Genomic DNA, 20,311 nt, shown 5'->3' with positions numbered 1-20,311 from the left:
ACCTTGAGAGGTGACCCCACGCACCCCCCGTGCCCGATCCAGTTCCAGCCCACACGCCCGACCCGTCAACAGCGCCATCCCAGACCTCCGAATCCCATAAACAAGCCATAATAATTTCCGAATACGGCAATACGGCCCTGGTCTACCTCACTCCCCCCACCACTCCCATCGCCAACCGTCGCCTTCTTGATAGCTATTCGAAGCGGCGAGTTTACGTTGTCAAGGTGGTCGTGCGCGTTCATTCCTTCCACGCGACGCTTTTTCCCCGGAGTGTACCCACGAAAAGTTTTCGTTTCGGAAAAACGGGCGGCCTTTTCGAAACTTCCGAATCGGCGTCGAGCACTTCCGCGATGGTGGAAAGCCGCGATGCGACGCCGCCTTTCTGCGAATAACGGGCCATTGTTGCTGCACAGGCGGTTTTTTCCCTCGCTTTTGTTGTGCAACCGAGTGTTTTCTGGATCGGAACTGTAAAAACAAATTGGTGGAGATGTGCGTGGCCTACTTTCTCCGGAAGAATTTTTTCGAGGTAGGCGACGATTTTTGTCGTTCCGCGAAGATGACAAAAGGAATTTGTTTGCGTAGCGCGTTATCTAGATTAGATAAAAAATCGGAATCGTTGGGCGGAGCTGGGAGCGAAACCGGACCGTGCTCGAGCCTACTTGATTGCCGTTTTCGTACGAAAAACGGGCCTCCATGTTTACACGTGACCGCAAACAAAATGGCACTTTCGTGCCGCGGCCGGAGACGGATCGAGTGACTAGGGTTCCTTCACGTTGGACGGAAAGAGTGACTAGAGTGCATTCAGGCCAGTGGAAATCGGCATTTTCTTCGACCCAGAAACCTACCTGACCAGATGTGCATAGGTCGCGACAGCTGCACAACGTCTCGCTCGTCGTCATTTTTTGATTAATTAGAGCGTGACTGTACTTCAAAGATAAGGAAGGATGGCATACTTGTTTAATGTGTGTTTCTCACGGTGTTAATCTGCTTCGAATTCTTCTCCAAGGTCGGACGGTGTATGCGCTGTTGTAAATTTAATTTATATCTAGGTGTTTTGCTCGGTTTGGAGTAGGCGAACGAATTCCTCGCGATTAAATTTTTCTCGATATCGGATAATAATAATCGACGCCGACTTAGATTGACCCCTTATCGTTCGATCGATTTATAATTGTAGTCGGTGTTTATTTGGAACCGTTATCGGTATTTATTTTGGAAGATGGTGTAACAAAAAAATGTGTCGTACGATAACATTACTCATTGAAGGTTTTCCCAAAAGGTTGCACTATTATTTCGATCATCGCGGAAATGTGAATCATCTTATACTTATAGGCCAACTCGAACGCAAATTTTTTTCGGCGGTGTTAATTCGGAGAACGAAAGTGAAGATCATTGAATTTTTAATTAAAAATTATACTTTGAAATGTTATTACTCAACACAATGCAGCAATCATTTTACCGTTTTTATCGCATTTGCGACATTGCGTTATTGCAAATTTTACCCAGAATTTAATTGCCACCACCTGCATTCTCTGATTAATTATTTTTGTGCAATAATAAATTGCCCGAGTTTCAGACGCCGCAGCCATTCATTTATGAGAAATGTACAGTTCTATAAATAGACGTCGAGTGACCTTCGACCATTTTTCGAACCATTCATAAATCTAGAAAAAGAAAAAATCTTGTTTATCTCTCGTATTAATTTTTCCGCGACGTCTAATCGGCGCCTAGTTCGTAAGTTCAACGGTTCAACAACAACAACATAATCCAATTTAAGTTAATCACGGCCTTACGTCATCCGTGTGAAGCGAGTGTCGACTTTAAGCCACCCCGGATGTGAAAATGGTGTGACGTGGGGGTTTGATTTTCGGAATTAAATGGGTTGGGGTTGCGAATGGTCGACGGGTTTTGGGTTCTGATTGGTCGTTCAAAGCTCCGCCCAATAATAACGTGATATTGAAGAGTTCGAATAATCGGAATGTGAAATTCTCGCTGACGAAATTCTGAAATTTGATAAACCTTTAAAATTTGTTTGTTGAGAAAATTCTCATATCCGAAAATCTTCCTTGATTTTGTTGAGAGTAGAAAAACCTAAAATTTCTGCATTCGAAAATTCTAAATTCTCGTGAGAACTAAATGTTTTTTAGCGTTAATTTGTTAAAAGAAAAATTCTGAAATCGACGTCGACAAGTCGAAGAATCGATAAGTAAAAAATTCAACAGTGGATAAATTGAAAAATCGAGAAGTTTAGAAACCGAAACATCGAGATATCGATCAAAATATCGAAAAATCTAAAAGTCGAGAAGTCGAAAAATCAAAAAAACAAAGACCGAAAAATTGAAAACTCGATTATTTTTATCTCATTTCTCAAAATGACTTGTCTTACGCAGGTATTCGCCCCGCCCACCCACCCTCTCTTTTCTTAGAGGGTTCTCATTTGCCAAAATCAGTCATATCTTACCAGATACTAGCAGAAAATTCTAAATTCTCGTCAGAACTAAATGTTTAAATTTCTTCTCAAAACCTTAATTTGCTAAAATTCTTGTTGACAAATTTCTCAATTCCGAAAATCTTCCTTGATTTCGGAATTTTCTAAACTTTTTGAAAAAAATTTTGAAATCCAAAAGTCTTCGTTGATTTTGTTGAAGGTAAACCAAAAATTTCCGTTTTCGAAGTTTCTGAATTCTCCGTACATTTTGAAATTAAAAAATCTTCGTTGATTTTGATCAAGGTCAATCCAGAAAGTTTTGTTTTCGAAGTTTTTAAATCCTTGAGAAAATTCTGATATTCAACAATCTTCGTTGATTTTGTTCAAGGTAAATATAAAATTTCCTTTTTCGTACTTCCTAAACTCTTTGAAAAAATTTCTGAAATCCAAAAACCTTTTGTTGAAATTAAATAAATCAAAAATTTCCGTTTTTGAAGTTTCGAAATTCTCGTTGAAAAAATATTCTGAAATTCAAACGTCTTCGTTATTTTTGTTGAAGGTAAACCCAAAATTTCCGTTTTCGAAGTTTCTAAATTCTCCTTTAGAAAATTCTGCAATCCAAAAAGTTTCGTTTTCGAAGTTTTTAAATTCTTGAGAAAATTCTGATACTCAATAATCTTCGTTGATTTTGTTCAAAGTAAATATAAAATTTCCCTTTTCGAACTTCCTAAACTCTTTGAAAAAAATTCTGAAATCCAACAACCTTCGTTGATTTTGTTGAAATTAAATCTAAAATTTCCGTTTTTGAAGTTTCGAAATTCTCGTTGAAAAAATATTCTGAAATTCAAACGTCTTCGTTATTTTTGTTGAAGGTAAACCCAAAATTTCCGTTTTCGAAGTTTCTAAATTCTCCTTTAGAAAATTCTGAAATCCAAAAATCGTCGTTGATTTTGGTGAAGGTAAATCCAAGAAGTTTCGTTTTCGAAGTTTTTGAATTCTTGAGAAAATTCTGATATTCAACAATCTTCGTTGATTTTGTTCAAGGTAAAATTAAAATTTCCTTTTTCGAACTTCTTATACTCTTTGAAAAAAATTCGGAAATCCAAAAACCTTCGTTGATTTTGTTGAAATTAAATCTAAAATTTCCGTTTTTGAAGTTTCGAAATGCTCGTTTAAAAAATATTCTGAAATTCAAACGTCTTCGTTATTTTTGTTGAAGGTAAACCCAAAATTTCCGTTTTCGAAGTTTCTAAATTCTCCTTTAGAAAATTCTGAAATCCAAAAATCGTCGTTGATTTTGGTGAAGGTAAATCCAAAAAGTTGTGTTTTCGAAATTTTTAAATTCTTGAGAAAATTCTGATATTCACCGATCTTCGTTGATTTTCTTCAAGGTAAATATAAAATTTCCTTTTTCGAACTTCCTAAACTCTTTGAAAAAAAATTTGAAATACAAAAACCTTCATTGATTTTGTTAAAATTAAATAAATCTAAAATTTCCGTTTTTGAAGCTTCGAAATTCTCGTTTAAAAAATATTCTGAAATTCAAACGTCTTCGTTATTTTTGTTGAAGGTAAACCCAAAATTTCCGTTTTCGAAGTTTCTAAATTCTCCTTTGGAAAATTCTGAAATCCAAAAATCGTCGTTGATTTTGGTGAAGGTAAATCCAAAAAGTTTCGTTTTCGAAGTTTTTGAATTCTTGAGAAAATTCTGATATTCAACAATCTTCGTTGATTTTGTTCAAAGTAAATATAAAATTTCCTTTTTCGAACTCCCTAAACTCTTTGAAAAAAAATCTGAAATCCAAAAACCTTCGTTGATTTTGTTGAAATTAAATCTAAAATTTCCGTTTTTGAAGTTTCGAAATTCTCGTTTAAAAAATATCTTGAAATTCAAACGTCTTCGTTATTTTTGTTGAAGGGATACCCAAAATTTTCGTTTTCGAAGTTTCTAAATTCTCCTTTAGAAAATTCTGAAATCCAAAAATCGTCGTTGATTTTGGTGAAGGTAAATCCAAAAAGTTTCGTTTTCGAAGTTTTTAAATTCTTGAGAAAATTCCGAAATTCAACCATCTTCGTTGATTTTGTTGAAGGTAAATATAAAATGTCCGTTTCGAACTTCCTAAACTCTTTGAAAAAAATCTGAAATCCAAAAACCTTCGTTGATTTTGTTGAAATTAAATAAATCTAAAATTTCCGTTTTTGAAGTTTCGAAATTCTCGTTTAAAAAATATTCTGAAATTCAAACGTCTTCGTTGTTTTTGTTGAAGGTAAACCTAAAATTTCCGTTTTCGAAGTTTCTAAATTCTCCTTTAGAAAATTCTGAAATCCAAAAATCGTCGTAGATTTTGGTGAAGGTAAATCCAAAAAGTTTTGTTTTCGAAGTTTTTAAATTCTTGAGAAAATTCCGATATTCAACAATCTTCGTTGATTTTGTTGAAGATAAATCTAAAATTTCCGTTTTCGAAATTTCTGAACTCTCGTTGAGAAACTTCTGAAATCCAAAAATCTTCGTTGATATTGTTAAAGATAAATCTAAAAATTTAAATGTGTAAATCACGTGAAAATCTTAGTTGATTTTGTTAAAAGTACACAAATTTAAAAAAAATTCTGTAAATCGCGTGAAAATCTTAATTTAATCTTGAAAATTATATAATTATGTATTTGTTTTAAGATACCAAATGTTCAAAATTTCTGAAACTAAAGCGTTCAAACTAGATCTAGAACTAAATTCGAATTTCTGCGCATGCGCACTCAAATTCCCACGCATTCTCCACCTCAAACCCGTGGGAAAAAACCGCCCCCGCCTCACTCGCGTCCTTCTAGCGCCTCTGACCGCCGCCGCCACACCGTCCTCGCGCCCTTGCTATGGTGAAAATGAAAAGCATCAAAGCCATATTCCGCAGAGGCCAGCAGCCCTCCAAGCCCGAGACCCCCACCCCCGAGGAGCTCTCCCGCTCGTCCTCCGCCAGCAACCTCAATGCCGAGCACAAGCCCAAGGGCGCCCGCCCCAAGAAGGCCGACTCCAAGGACCGCCTAGACAAGACCGCCGCCGACAAGAAGCATGACCGCGGCCGCGCCTTAAGCAAGAACAACAACCGCGAGTCCGACGGCGACGGCGCCGTCGACGTCGACGAGCTGCAGAGGCAGCTGGCCCAGATGGCCAGCGACAAATCCTCCCTGGCGCTGCAGCTCGGCGAGCAGAGCGGCCAATTGGGCAAGCTGCAGGGCGAGGTGACGCACCTGCGGATGCTCCAGGAGGAGGCGGCGCAAAAGGTGGACCAGTTGGCGGAGGAGAACACTATTTTGAGGAACCGCCTCCGGGACGTGGCGCACTCGCCGCTCTCGGACAACGAGAAGCAGCAGCTGCTGTACGAGGCCAGGCACCACAGCTCGGCGCCGGCGTCCATCGCCACGAACGTGAGTAGGGTGTCTAGGGGTAACTATGACTCATTGTGTCACTTTGACAGTTGCTGGACGATGGCGGTGACATTACGAGCTGTCCCACGCCGGAATGGGACAAGCATTCCAGTAGCAACGTCAGCGAGGTCTCGGTGGCGTGCCTCCAGGACAAGATCAACCAGATGCAGGAGACGCACTACAGGTGAGCCACGACGACGACGACGTCCACGACTCACTCAAAACATCGACAATTTCAGCACCAACGAAGAACTCCAAGCGACCCTCCAAGAGCTGACCGACCTCCAGCGGCAGCTCACGGAGCTCCAGCAAGAAAACGTGCGTCTCAACGAAGAGAAAAACCTCATGTTCGAGTCTCTGTGTCGGCAAACCGAGCGCTTGAACGACTCGCGAGGCGAAGTCGAGTCTTTAAAACAACTCCTCTACAAAGACGACAGCGGCCAGTTCGAGACGGCTGCAGAACGCGAGCAGAAGCTCGTAGACTTGTTAAAATCGGCACAAGAAGAAACCGAAACTTTGTTGATGAAGCATGAGCAGCTCGGGAACGACCTGGAGGAATCCCGGTCGGTGAATATGCACCACTCGAGCGAGATCTCCCAGTTGAGCGAGCGCGTCAAAACTCTGGAGAGCACCTTGGACGCCAAACACGCCGAGCACAAGCAGCTCGACCAGGAGTTGGCGCAAGCCAAAGACCAGAGTAGCGGCAGACAGATCGAGATCAACCGACTGAAGGACCTCCTCGAGAACGCCAGGACGAAGATCAACGAGCTGGAGCAGGACCGCGCGCTGAGCGACAAGTCGGAGCTGGACGAGATGTTGGACAACGCGCGCAAGGAGAAAGACGCGCTCGAGTCGGAAGTAGCGCACCTGAAGGAGAAGCTAGCGTTAAGCAAGAACGAGAACGAAAAACTGAAGGAGCAAGTCTCGATTCTGCAGGAGGAGTGTAAAGTGATTCGGAACAACGCGAAGATGACGCAGTCAGACCTAGAGTACAAGCTGGAGACGGTGGTGAACGAGAAGAACGCAACCACGGAGCAGCTGCAGCAGTTTCAGGAAGCTGTAAACGAGCTCCAGGTGCAGGCGCAGTGTCAGTTGGACGATAAGCGGCAGCTTTCGACGGTGTTGTCCGAGACGCAGCGGAACTTGAACGAATCGGAACGAAGAGTAATGGACCTGGAGAACGAGTTGGTTGAGTTGAAGAAGACGAAACAAGAGCAGGTAAGTCGATGACGTTCTTGATTGTAATCGAGTCATTTTCGTTTCCTCCTTCCAGGAAGAAGAATGGGAGAAATTCCAGAACGACCTCCTCACCTCCGTCCGCGTGGCCAACGACTTCAAAACCGAGGCCCAACAAGACCTCCAGAAGCTCATCATGGAGAACAAAGCGAGCCGCGAACGAATCAAGCAGCTGGAGTCCCAAATCGACAAACTCAAAGGTACGTCCTCACCTCCAAAGACCCAACCTTCCAAGTCTCCACTAGGTGGCAGCAAGAGAAAACCGTCGCCGCGCTTGTCGAACGAGGAGATGCTGATGTCGTCGCTGGACCGCCGCTACAAAGAAATCGAGAACTTGTCGGACGCGCTGTTAACCGAAGAACAGCGCGCCGTCAAAGTACTCAAAAGGCACTACGAAACCGAGTTCCCGCGCCAGAAACCCGTAGCCCACAAACCCAAGAACGAACTCGCCATCAGCAAACCGTCCCTGGAGTCGGTGATATCCAACCCGAAGCTGGGGAAAATCGTCAAGGATGAGAAGTTGACGAACGTGGAGGAGGGTCAGAGGAGTTTGTCTCCGGCGAGGATTTCTCTGATTGACGCTATTGGAGCGTCGGTGGACGACCTCAACCTCCAGAGGATTGAGTCGTTCCAGAAGGTACAAAGCGACGTGGGGGTTACTAACAAGAGCGACGACGACGATGTCCACAGACGCAGCAAGAGTTTGTCAGATTTACCCACGACTCTGGAGAAGACGTCGCTCCGGAGATATGACAGCACCGACGACCTTCTAACTCTCTCCAAAGACTCGAAGCGAGTCAAGAAACGGAAGAAGAGTAGCGTCAATTTCAACACTTTGGAGAGCATCTGCAGCCAAATCGACCCCAACACACCTGAAGATCAACTCACGAAGGAGCAGCGGCTGGCGCTGCGCTTGCGCGACGTTTTAAGCAAGGAGGAAAAGAAAACCACGCTGAAGAAGAGGCCCAACCTGGGGCGCAAGAAACCCGTCATCAGTCGACCCACCCAGGAGTCGGTCGAGCGCAACAGCAAACTCTACGACATCCTGAGGGACCCGGTGATGAAGAGCGTGGCTGCCGAAGACCCCAAAGTGACGAAACGGGCGAAGAAGCAGCTGAAGAAAACCAAAGACAGATACAGCGTGCCGTTGTCATACCAGTGGAATCAAGACACTTTGAAGAAGAGCAAGAGCTATAACGACATCACGTTCAAGTTCCAAGTACCCAATATGTACTCAGAGGAAGAAAATAAGAGTGACGTGGACCCGGTGCTTCCCCCTGAGGAGTTCCGCGATCCGGCCATGGAGGATTCGGTGTTCAAGAATTTCCAGACCAACAACAACACCTTCAAGAAGGAGCACAATTACCTAGACGACGATCGCGTTGATAATTTTGATAAAGATCGTGGCGTGGACGTCGTCGATAAGTTTGATAACGATGAACAGGTGAAGATTTCGGACGACCAGATGCGTTCGGATCCTGATGGTGATGATAACGTGGCCAAAACTGTCGTTGATAAGTTTGATAAAGATGAACAGATGAAGGTTTCGGATGAGCAGATGCGTCCTGATACTGATAGTGATGATAACGTGGCCGAAACTGTTGTTGACAATTTTGATAAAGATGAACAGATGAAAATTTCCGAAGAGGATCAAGACGACGATGAGCAGATGCGTCCTGATGGTGGTGAGAACGTGGCCGAAACTCTGAACGAGGCGATATTAAGGCGCCTGGAGTACGAAGACGGTTTCACGTACGAAGAGCTAGATGAAGAAGTGGTCGCGGCTAGAAGAGGGACGAGGCAGAGGTACAGTCACGTGATTGAAGAAATGAAGGGGAAGTTCGAGAAGTCGAGCGACGAGGAAGATTATCAAGATGATCAAGGTGTTGATAAAGATTCTTCTGGGATCGACTTGGATTCAGTTGATAGTCAGAAGACAACTGAAAAAGAACGGGAAGAATACGAAGAGTTGGTGGTCCAAATTTTTGATAAAGATTACGTTTTTAATACACCTAAAGTACAAAAGCGCGACGATGACACAGACAAAAAGGCGAAGATGTCTGAAGATTTTGATAAAGATTTTTACGTTCCGAGAGCGGTCGAAAAATCCGATTACGAAGAACGGGAGAAGAATGACGATGAAGATTTGGACAGAGTTGTCAGTATTAGAATGGAAGATTTACAGGTGTTTCAAGATTTTGATAATGATATAGAAACGGAAGAAAGAAACACTAAGACGGTCGAAGAAGAAAATCTTCCACTGATAATAATCGACGATCAAGATATAAAAAGTGGGCCAAGAGATCTTGATAAAGATTCTACGTATCAAAAGTCAGATGACTCAACAAAAGACAAGACAAAGAAGTTCGAAGAAACTTTTGACACGTTTGATGATAAAGCCACCAAGAAACCAAAAGATTTTGATAAAGATGTGAGAAAAACTGATTCGTTCGAAGAAGAAAATCTTCCACAAATAATCGACATCGGGACTAAACAATCTAAATCACAATTGTCTAGAAGTGTGGATGAAGATCCTCACATTTTGGATACCAATCAAGATACAGAAAGTGGGTCCAAAGATCTTGATAAATATTCTAAGTATCAAAAGTATGATGATGATGATGATGATGAAGCTACGAAGAAACGAACATATTTTGATAAAGATCCAATAGAAACTGGTTCGTTCAAAGAAGAAAATCTTCCACAAATAATCGTCATCGAGAGTGAAGAAACAGAATCACAATTGTCTAAAAGTGTGGATGAAGATCCTCATATTTTGGATACAGACGATCGTCAGGCAAGAGATCTTGATAGAGATTCTAAGTATCAAACGTCAGAAGAAACTTTTGACGTTTTTGATGATCAAACTACGAAGAAAGCAAACGATGTAAGAAAAACTGTTCCGCTCAAAGAAGAAATTCTTCCACAAATAATCGTATCACAATTGTCTAAAAATGTGGATAAAGACGCCCACATTTTGGATACAGAGGATAAAGATATAGAACGTGAGCCAAGAGATCTTGATAAAGATTCTAAGTATCAAAAGACAGAAGAAACTTTTGACACGTTTGATGATAAAACTACGAAGAAACCAAAAGATTTTGATAAAGATCCAAGAAAAACTGGTTCGCTCGAAGAAGAAAATCTTCCACAAATAATCGATATCAAAGGCCCTCACATTATAGAAACTGAACCAAGATATCTTGATAAAGAGTCTGACAAAGATCTAAACGCCTCTAAAGAAAAAGAAGAATCTTTCGACATCTATGAAGAAACAAAGGAAGTTGATTTCAACATTCTGGAGCGTTTTCCAGACAAACCAGACCCTTTGGTTAAAAGCAAGACCCACTTTGATTTCCTGGAAGACTTTGGAAGAGTCGAAGACCAACCCAAACCCTCCCCTACCAAAGAAGATCATTTCGATTTTGACGAAACTTCACCAGAAACCAATCATGACAACCACTACCTCTTGAATACCCAAAAGACACCCGAACCCATCTACGAAGTTATCGGGCAGCCCCACCTCACCGAAGAAGAGTCCCAGCTCGTCGACCACTACTCCAACCGCCGCATTTCGCAGCCTTTGTCCGATATTAACTCCGAAGACTTGTCCTTGGTGGACGAGTTGCGCTATCGATACCTAGACTTCGAGGAGAACCCCCACGAGAGACACGTTTTCCCTCAGATTTTGGCCCCCAGGAAACTCGACACGGCGCCGATTTACGAGCCCGTGTATGCCAACGTCTTGGGGCCGTCGTCCACCAGGTCGACGCTCCCTCCTGTCGTCGTCAACAAGAAACCGGTGGCTTCGCCTAGAGTGTCGTTCCCTGATCCTGATAGCACCGAAGCCATCTATCGAGAGTTCGCCGGCCAGGTGAGGAAAACGCGCTTCAGCATCACGTACGAGCGAAAAAAGGGGGACTCTTTTAAAGAGAAGAACGAAGAGAAGTCGGCGAGAGTGAGCGACTTGAGAGCGATATTCGAGGGGGCGAAATCGTAGCGCAGCCCCTTTATTGTACTAGTACTAGTAGTAATAAAGCAATAAATTTTGTACCTTCGTGTTCTTATTGAAGTACGGTGTTTGTTTAGTTGTCCACGTCTTGCCATGTGCTTCAATAATAATGCCGCTTTTGTCTGTCTTTGACTAGGTTTGTTTTTTGCAGCCACTAGCGAACCTTTACCGATCCGGCCCACGAGCTTCCAAGTCGAGGATTTAAGTCGGAGACCTAAGGTCACTCTGAGTCGCCAGAACAGCAGACAGAGCGTCAAGAGTTTGATCGAAAGCATCGAAAATGCCGGTAAACCTGTGACGAAAACGATTAGCTTGAACTCGGTGTCTCGGAGCAGTTCGGCTTCGAGTATCAACTCGATGACGTCGGACGCCAGGAGTCCGTCCAGTCCCCTGGGGGTGCCGTCGTTGTCTGCAGGGTCGCCGCTGCGCGGGGACTGGAGCGAGCCGATCAAGACGCCTCTGAAAGAACAACAACCCAACAAAATCAACAGAGACTGGAGCAAGACTGTCATATCAGGTAGCGAAAAATGAGGTTATGTAATTGTTATTAATTAACCAACCGTTGTGATTCAGACTCCTTGACGAAGAGCGACCTAGTGAAGAAGCCCGAGGACGGGTTCAAGGAGTCGCTTCTTCAAAAAGGTTTGGATTTTTCGCGCCGAAATAGCTACTCGGATTTAAGTAATTGGCACGATTGGAGTGACAAGCAAAAACCCTAAATTCGTGTTTTTGTAGGTGAGCGGAAGGACCCTTTGAACGGTTTGGTGAAAAATGGGGGCTCCAAGCGCAACGCCTTGCTCAAGTGGTGCCAGAATAAGACAGTCGGGTATCGAAATATAGATATCACGAATTTTAGTAGTTCGTGGAACGACGGGCTGGCCCTTTGTGCCCTTTTACACACTTACCTTCCGGACCGCATCCCTTACGACAGTCTGACGGCGCAGGAGAAGCGGCGCAATTTTTCACTGGCGTTTGGGGCCGCTGAAAGTGTAGGGATTCCGACCACTTTGGTAAAAAATCACAGTCTTTGGGGATTTTTTCGTTATTATGTTTGTTGTAGAATATCAACGACATGATACAACTAGAGCGCCCCGACTGGCAACAAGTCATGGGCTACGTGACTGCGATCTATAAACACTTCGAGACTTAAACTCTGTGATATGCAGATTGTGGCTTATTTAGGTTACCAAAGACGGGGCACGAATTTTGGAATTATTTGCTTTTACTAATGAGGAAGAAGTTATTTTATATAATATTTACTCACGTTTTATGTCTAGTCACGAGGTTTTACTACATTGGTCACGGGAGTGACGTCACTGTCAATACGTCACGTATTGAGAAGTAACAAGACTGTTTAGTCGTAATTTAAGTTAGCGTTTCGAGGACTTAAGCTTAGGTTAAGGTTTAGTTACTCAGTTGCCAATTGTTGTTTGTAAAGTTATTTTGTATTTGTTTGTGGAAAATAAAATTATTTAAACTCGATTACAAAAAGGAGTAGTTTGTTTGGTTTCACTAGGGTTGGCACCACTGCTAAACCCCAATTACAACAGCCAAAATCACTTTCGATTTTATATTTGTGAAAAATTAAATAATTTACATTTAGAAAATTTGAGGTTAGTCGATGTTGAGCTGCCTGAAACTGCCGTCGACGCCGATGTCGCTAGTAAAGCAGTTAACCTTGTTCGGTGGTTTACCCACAATTTTCACGCTTTCTTGCTCCTCGAACCAATCGGCGTTCTCTTGTAGAATGTCCGTCCACCGTTCCATGTAACTTTTTAAGCTGTCAAGCGTACCACCATAGTCCGACGGGAGCAACTCGGGTCGGAGGTGTTCCTTCAAAGACCCCAAGTCCTTGTGGATGGTAAACTGCAAAAATTGTTGCAGTATAATACGGACTATAGTTCCAGTGCTGCCAACCTACCCTCTGTTTCAATTTCTCTGGTAGTAAGGGTCGGATCGCCGCCACCGTTTTCTCCGCCACTGAGGGGCAGTTGATCACGTGGACCTCGGTGATTCGGATGGCGTAGGCGTGGCGTAGTACCGAGATGGAGTTTTTGAAGGCGGGGGTGAGCAGCTGGGCGATGACTCGGGCGGAGGCGGAGGCGGCGTCGAATACGAGGATTTCGCCGGAGGTGGGGAAGGCGCAGGTCAGGCTCAGGTCGACTGAAAAAGGGAGAAATGAGGAGGTCAAGAAATTGGTTGAAGGTTATTTCGACTGAACTTCCTTAAAAATTATACAAATTTTCGCGATTTTTGGTAACACTGACTTGAATTTTCGATTCTTTCAATTTTCATTTCTTCATTCAATGTTTCGATTTTATTTCTGATATTTTGTTTTTTCAAATTGAATTTTTCATTTCTTTAAATTTTCAACTTGTGTTTCTTCGTTTTGTATTTTCCTTTTTTTTATTTTTCGAATTTTTTGAATTTTCAATGTTTTTTCTTCAATTTTATATGTAAAATTTTTCAGTTTTCGACTTTTCAACTTTTTTCGCTTCGGTTTTTTATTTTTCTTATTTTTCAATTTTTCGGTTATTCGATGGTCTGATTTTATAATTTTTCTTGTTTCATTATAAAATTTTCAATTTTTCGACTTGTAATTCTTTGTTTTATTTTTAGAATTTTTTTGATTTTCAATGTTCCGATTTTATGATTTTTTGGTTTTAAATTTCAATTTCCTCAAATTTTGCTTTCCTCAATTTTTTGGATTCACAATTTTTCATTTTTTTTTTTTCAATTGTGCAATATATTTTCTTAATTTTTTCAATTTTTTAGGGCTTCAATGTTCTGATTTTATAATTTTTCATTTCTTCAAATTTTCAACTTGTAATTCTTCGTTTTGTTTTTTATTTATTTTTTTTTTTGCTTTTCATTTCTTCAGTTTTTGGATTCGCAATTTTTTTTGCTTCAATTTTACGATTTGTAAAATTTTTCAGTGTTTCAAGTTGCCAATTCCTTTTCGTTTCGGTTCTTTGTTTTCTTAATTTTTTAAATTTTTTGGTTCTTCGATGTTCTGATTTTATCATTTTTCTTGTTTCACTGAAAAAAAATTTTCAATGTTTGGATTTTGCAATTTTTCGATGTAAAATTTCTAGCGTTTTCAATTTTATATTTTCCAATTTTTCAATTCTTTCATGTTTCGTTTCTTCAAATTTTCAACTTGCAATTTTTGGTTTTGGTTTTTATTTTCTTTCTTGTTCCAATTTTTCGATTTGGAATTTTTCATTTATTTTTTGTTTTTTCAATGTTTCGATTTTATGAGTTTTTTTTTTCAATTTCAATTTCTTGAAATTTTCGTTTCTTCAATTTTACGACATGTAAAAGCTTTTCAGATTTTCGATTTTCCAACTTCTTTTTCGTTTCGGTTTTTAATTGTCTCAATTTCTACGTTTTTTTTTGATTTTCAATGTTCAGATTTTATTAATTTTTTTTTTCAATACGAAATTTTTCAATTTTTGGATTTTTCATTTTTTCAAATTTTCGATTTGCAATTTTTCGTTGGGGTCTATGTACCGATTTAATGGTTTTTTGTTTTTTCAATTTCAAATTTTTCAAATTTTCCATTGTTCAATTTTTCGTTTCTTCAATTTTACGATATATAAAATTATTCAGTTTTTCGATTTTCAATTTTTTTTCGTGTTGGTTTTTTATTTTTTTATTTATTCAGTTTTTGGATTTTGCAATTTTTCAATTTAAAATATCTCGAGCTTCCAATTTTAAAATTTTCGATTTAAAATTTCTCGAGTTTTCAGTTCTTATTTTTACCATTTTTCGATTTTTCAATGTTCCGGTTTTATAATTTTTTTGTTTCTCCAATTTCAATTATTTTCAATTTTTCGTTTCTTCAATTTTTCGATCTGCAGTGTTTCAGTTTTTCTTTTTTTTGTCTCTTCAAATTTACGATGTGGAAAAATTTTAGGTTTTTCGATTTTCCAACTTTTGAATTTTTCAGTTTTTTTGCATTTTCCATTTAAAATTTCGTTTTCTTGTATTTTCTTTTTTTTAATTGTTAGAATTTTTTAAATTTTCAATGTTCCGATTTTATGATTTTTTGCTTTTCAATTTATTCCTTTCTTCAATTTTTTGGATTTGCAATTTTTCATCTTTTTTCTTCAATTTTAGGATATCTAAAATTTTTCAGTTTTCCACTTTCCAACTTTATTCGCTTCGGTTTTTTATTTTCTTAATTTTTTCAATTTTTCGGTTCTTCGATGGTCTGATTTTATAATTTTTCATTTCTTCAATTTTTCGACTTGTAATTCTTGGTTTTATTTTTTATTTTCAGATTTTTTTTAATTTTCAATTTGGTTTTCAATTTCAATTTCCTCAATTTTTGCTTTCTTCAATTTTTTGGATTCACAATTTTTATTTTTATTTTTTTCAATTGTACAATACATTTTGTTAATTTTTTCAGTTTTTTTGGGCTTCAATGTTCTGATTTTATAATTTTTCATTTCTTCAAATTTTCAACTTGTAATTCTTCGTTTTGTTTTTTATTTTTTTTGCTTTTCATTTCTTCAGTTTTTTGGATTCGCAATTTTTCATTTTTTTGCTTCAATTTTACGATATGTAAAATTTTTCAGTGTTTCAAGTTGCCAATTTTTTTTCGTTTCGGTTCTTTATTTTCTTAATTTTTTAAATTTTTTGGTTCTTCGATGTTCTGATTTTATCATTTTTCTTGTTTCACTAAAAAAAAATTTTCAATGTTTGGATTTTGCAATTTTTCGATGTAAAATTTCTGGCGTTTTCAATTTTAAATTTTCCAATTTTTCAATTCTTTCGTTTTTCGTTTCTTCAAATTTTCAACTTACAATTTTTGGTTTTGGTTTTTATTTTCTTTATTGTTCCAATTTTTCGATTTTGCGATGTGCCAATTTATTTTTTTTTTTTTAATTTCAATTTTTCGGTTTGGAATTTTTCATTTATTTTTTGTTTTTTCAATGTTTCGATTTTATAAGTTTCTGTTTTTTCAATTTCAATTTTTTCAAATTTTCGTTTCTTCAATTTTACGACATGTAAAAGCTTTTCAGATTTTCGATTTTCCAACTTCTTTTTCGTTTCGGTTTTCAAATTTCTCAATTTTTACAATGTTTTTGATTTTCAATGTTCAGATTTTAAAATTTTCTTTTTTCAATACGAAATTTTTCGATTTTTGAATTTTTCATTTTTTCAAATTTTCGATTTGGAATTTTTCGTTGGGGTTTATGTACCGATTTAATGGTTTTTTGTTTTTTCAATTTCAAATTTTTCAAATTTTCCATTGTTCAGTTTCTCGTTTCTTCAATTTTTCGTTTCTTCAATTTTACGATATGTAAAATTATTCAGTTTTTCGATTTTCCATTTTTTTTGTGTTGGTTTTTTATTTTTTTAATTTATTCAGTTTTTGTATTTTGCAATTTTTCAATTTAAAATATTTCGAGCTTCCAATTTTAAAATTTTCGATTTAAAATTTCTCCAGTTTTCAGTTCTTATTTTTACCATTTTTCGATTTTTCAATGTTCCGGTTTTATAATTTTTTTGTTTCTCCAATTTCAATTATTTTCAATTTTTCGTTTCTTCAATTTTTCGATCTGCAGTGTTTCAGTTTTTCTTTTTTTTGTCTCTTCAAATTTACGATGTGGAAAAATTTTAGGTTTTTCGATTTTCCAACTTTTGAATTTTTCAATTTTTTGCATTTTCCATTTAAAATTTCGTTTTTTTGTATTTTCTTTTTTTTAATTGTTAGAATTTTTTAAATTTTCAATGTTCCGATTTTATGATTTTTTGTTTTTCAATTTATTCCTTTCGTCAATTTTTTGGATTTGCAATTTTTCATCTTTTTTTTTCAATTTTAGGATATCTAAAATTTTTCAGTTTTCCACTTTCCAACTTTATTCGCTTCGGTTTTTTATTTTCTTAATTTTTTCAATTTTTCGGTTCTTCGATGGTCTGATTTTATAATTTTTCATTTCTTCAATTTTTCGACTTGTAATTCTTTGTTTTATTTTTTATTTTCAGAATTTTTTTAATTTTCAATTTGGTTTTCAATTTCAATTTCCTCAATTTTTGCTTTCTTCAATTTTTTGGATTCACAATTTTTATTTTTATTTTTTTCAATTGTACAATACATTTTCTTAATTTTTTCAGTTTTTTTGGGCTTCAATGTTCTGATTTTATAATTTTTCATTTCTTCAAATTTTCAACTTGCAATTCTTCGTTTTGTTTTTTATTTATTTTTTTGCTGTTAATTTCTTCAGTTTTTTGGATTCGCAATTTTTCATTTTTTTGCTTCAATTTTACGAATGTAAAATTGTTCAGTGTTTCAAGTTGCCAATTTCTTTTCGTTTCGGTTCTTTATTTTCTTAATTTTTAAAATTTTTTGGTTCTTCGATGTTCTGATTTTATCATTCTTCTTGTTTCACTAAAAAAAAATTTTCAATGTTTGGATTTTGCAATTTTTCGATGTAAAATTTCTAGCATTTTCAATTTTAAATTTTCCAATTTTTCAATTCTTTCGTTTTTCGTTTCTTCAAATTTTCAACTTGCAATTTTTGGTGTTGGTTTTTATTTTCTTTATTGTTCCAATTTTTCGAGTTCGCGATTTTCCAATTTATTAATTTTTTTTTTAATTTCAGTTTTTCGTTTTGGAATTTTTCATTTATTTTTTGTTTTTTCAATGTTTAGATTTTATGAGTTTTTGTTTTTTCAATTTCAATTTTTTCAAATTTTCGTTTCTTCAATTTTACGATATGTAAAAGTTTCAGATTTTCGATTTTCCAACTTCTTTTTTGTTTCGGTTTTTAATTTTCTCAATTTTTACAATGTTTTGGATTTTCAATGTTAAGATTTTATAAATTTTCTTTTTTCAATACGAAATTTTTCAATTTTTCAATTTTCCATTTTTTTTCGTTTTGGTTTTCTATTTTTTTTAATTTATTCAGTTTTTGGATTTTGTAATTTTTCAATTTAAAATATCTCGAGCTTTCAATTTAAAATATCTCGAGCTTTCAATTTTAAAATTTTCGATTTTTCAATGTTCCGATTTTATAATTTTTTTGTTTCTCCAATTTCAATTATTATTTTGTTTCTTCAATTTTCGATTTGCAATTTTTCTAGTTTTCATTATAAATATATGATATTTTTTAAAAAAATTCACTTTTTCAATTTTACGATTTTAGAATTTTTCCATTTTTCAATTAATGGATTTTAAAATTTTTCCATTTATTTGATTTTTCAATGTTACATATTTTCGACTTTAAAATTTTGTCGATTCTATAATTTTTCGGTTTTACAATTTTTGGATTTTACAGTTTTTCGATTTTTAAGTTTCTCGATTTTAGTTTTTAAATGATTCAATTTTTCGTTTTTGCAGTTCTACGATTTTTCAGTTTTTCCGATTTTTCAAATTCTCGATTCAAAACAAAAAGGAAAAATTGTAAAATTGAAAAATGTCAAAACAAAAAAGCATAAAATGAAAAATCGAAAAGGCGGAAACGGGAAACCTATTTTTTCGTAGTCTATGGGTCGACAAAACAGTAGCAGTCATTCAGTCGACTCGATTACAGGAAGCAAAAATTGTATAATTTTAATGGAGCGGGAATTTGACCAATGGGTGTTTAAAATGTTACCTTGTTGCGATTTCATGGTCAGTAGGTATTAATGTTAAGTGCCAATTATCCAATTAATGCAGAATGTGCTAATGCGTGATTTGTTTCTCGGTTTTTCGATCGATTAAACCTGGTTCCAAGTAAATTTCCAGCGACAAAAAAAAAATTGCAAAAAATATTGAAAGCGAAACTCTGATCTAACTAATTAACAAATCATAAACAACTTCAACTTACACAACATCCAGAACAGCCTTATCGCCGCCACCATATCAAACTCCGCCCCATCCGGGTCGTTGCACGCCAGCCCCACCACACAGATCTTCTCCCCTGCCTCCGTCAGCCTCGGCAGCCGCACCACATTCCTAAAACACCACCGTCAGCCGCCTCCACACTCCACCCCCAGCCTCTTACACAATCTGCGCCGTCTTCACGTCCCCCGGCACCCGCCTCTGGTAGAAGTTCGGGTACGCCACCTTCGCCCAGAAGTACCCCTCCAGCTTCCGCTTCGCCGTCTCCAGACTGAACTTCGCCCCCCTAAGAAAATTCCTCATCATCCCTCGGTCTGCAAAACTGTCGATACACGCAAATTTCGACCCTTTATCAACCAACCGTAATTCTTCGGGAAGTGGGGCTGGCTCTCGATCCACACCCTCAGCAGCTCCTCCAGGTGCTGCAGCTTGGCGTCGTCTTCGCAGATCATCCTCTTGACGTCGTCGACGTCTCGCTCCGACACGTCGAAGAAGTCCTCCACGTGCCGCGTTCGGATCATGGCCAACTAAACTGATCTAGAGGCAGTTCGGCGGGTTTTATAGGCGGCGGTGACCTCAGGAGCAAAGTCGGCTGGGATGTCTGGAGGATGTTGGCGGCCTTCTGGTGGTACGTGCTCTCGAAAATTAAAAACGATTGTTTGTTTTAGAAGGAAAACATTGGAAAATTTGTCGAGCTGGCGGTTTTTGTGCGAGGGACCTTGAGCTGGTAAAATGGTGCGGTGGACGGTTAATGGGTCCTCGGGCTATAATCAGCGTTTTCGATAATGCAGTTACGTAATGGTGACGATGGGTTTATTCACTTTTTTTCGACCTGTTTGGCAAAAATACTACAAGCATTTTGTAGTTGGACCAGAATATAAAAAAATGGGTGAATAAATAATTACCCTGAACGTGATCTTGTGGGAATTTCTAACGTAGCTATTAACTAAACTGCGTTGCAAAATCGTCCAAAATCTGGTATTTTTCTTAAATACGGTGAAGGATTTCCCTTATGATACTTGTTTGTGGATATAAATTCACGCATTTTAATTAACTGACCAAGTGATTTAATTTACACAATTTATGAGTTTTAATAGGAAAGTTAATGAACAAAAAAAAATATTTAACATTTAGTAATTCAAAAGCGTACCATGCGGAAGTGGTGTGGAATTCTCTCGACGGGTTTTCCTGAAATAATTAACAGTAATAAGAATGGTCACCAGAATGAAGAGGGGGTGGGTGGGCGGGCCTATTGCTTGCCTATAAAAGACTCTCAAGGAAAAAGTTAAACTTAGCCCCACCCACCCACCCCATCTTCTGTCATTGATTTTTCTTCTGAAGTAAATATATCTTGTAACGAATGGTACAACAAAAAAGTTACAATCAAC

General features: G+C 37.8%; 3 protein-coding genes across 8 annotated transcripts in view; 2 read left to right on the top strand and 1 right to left on the bottom strand.

The window, feature by feature from the left end:
- The window catches only part of LOC135140650 (putative leucine-rich repeat-containing protein DDB_G0290503), a 59,080-nt gene extending 47,950 nt beyond the window's left edge, over positions 1–11,130 (top strand). For 2 of the 6 annotated variants that reach the window (XM_064071287.1, XM_064071286.1), the window contains 4 exons: positions 5,328–5,841; positions 5,892–6,025; positions 6,081–7,059; positions 7,115–11,130. In XM_064071287.1, coding sequence (XP_063927357.1) covers positions 5,328–5,841; positions 5,892–6,025; positions 6,081–7,059; positions 7,115–11,077 — 5,590 coding nt within the window. In that variant the 3' untranslated portion in view covers positions 11,078–11,130. Of the gene's footprint in view, positions 1–188; positions 527–5,247; positions 5,842–5,891; positions 6,026–6,080; positions 7,060–7,114 lie in introns of those variants that run through there. The other 4 variants (XM_064071290.1, XM_064071289.1, XM_064071288.1 and 1 more) reach the window with 4 other exon arrangements.
- A 91-nt stretch (positions 11,131–11,221) lies between these two features.
- Positions 11,222–12,580, top strand: LOC135140358 (cytospin-A-like; the record flags this gene model as incomplete). The annotated part of the gene is made up of 4 exons (XM_064070852.1): positions 11,222–11,606; positions 11,663–11,770; positions 11,825–12,099; positions 12,150–12,580. Coding segments are annotated over 4 exons (858 nt in total), but the record flags the coding sequence as incomplete, so codon positions are not given.
- A 65-nt stretch (positions 12,581–12,645) lies between these two features.
- On the bottom strand, positions 12,646–19,970 carry LOC135140651 (alpha-tocopherol transfer protein-like). Its single transcript, XM_064071292.1, has 5 exons — positions 19,285–19,970; positions 19,087–19,237; positions 18,910–19,037; positions 13,011–13,252; positions 12,646–12,955 (listed from the first exon to the last, which is right to left on the bottom strand). Exons 1-5 carry the CDS (start codon positions 19,442–19,444, stop codon positions 12,704–12,706), a joined length of 933 nt encoding a protein of 310 aa, XP_063927362.1. The 5' UTR covers positions 19,445–19,970; the 3' UTR covers positions 12,646–12,703.
- Positions 19,971–20,311: the final 341 nt, after the last annotated feature.

Source organism: Zophobas morio, unplaced genomic scaffold (genome assembly GCF_036711695.1).
Source record: "Zophobas morio isolate AGI-343-1 ecotype UQ-CSIRO unplaced genomic scaffold, CSIRO_AGI_Zmor_V1 ptg000040l, whole genome shotgun sequence".
NCBI lineage: Eukaryota > Metazoa > Arthropoda > Insecta > Coleoptera > Tenebrionidae > Zophobas > Zophobas morio.
This window is presented reverse-complemented; position numbering and strand designations above follow the sequence as displayed.

Coding starts and splice junctions, on each gene's coding strand:
- LOC135140651 (XM_064071292.1), bottom strand. CDS start 19,444: ATGATCCGAACGCGGCACGTGGAGGACTTCTTCGACGTGTCGGAGCGA. Junction 19,238..19,284: donor CCACTTCCCGAAGAATTACG/GTTGGTTGATAA, acceptor ACAGTTTTGCAG/ACCGAGGGATGATGAGGAAT. Junction 19,038..19,086: donor GTGAAGACGGCGCAGATTGT/GTAAGAGGCTGG, acceptor GTGGTGTTTTAG/GAATGTGGTGCGGCTGCCGA.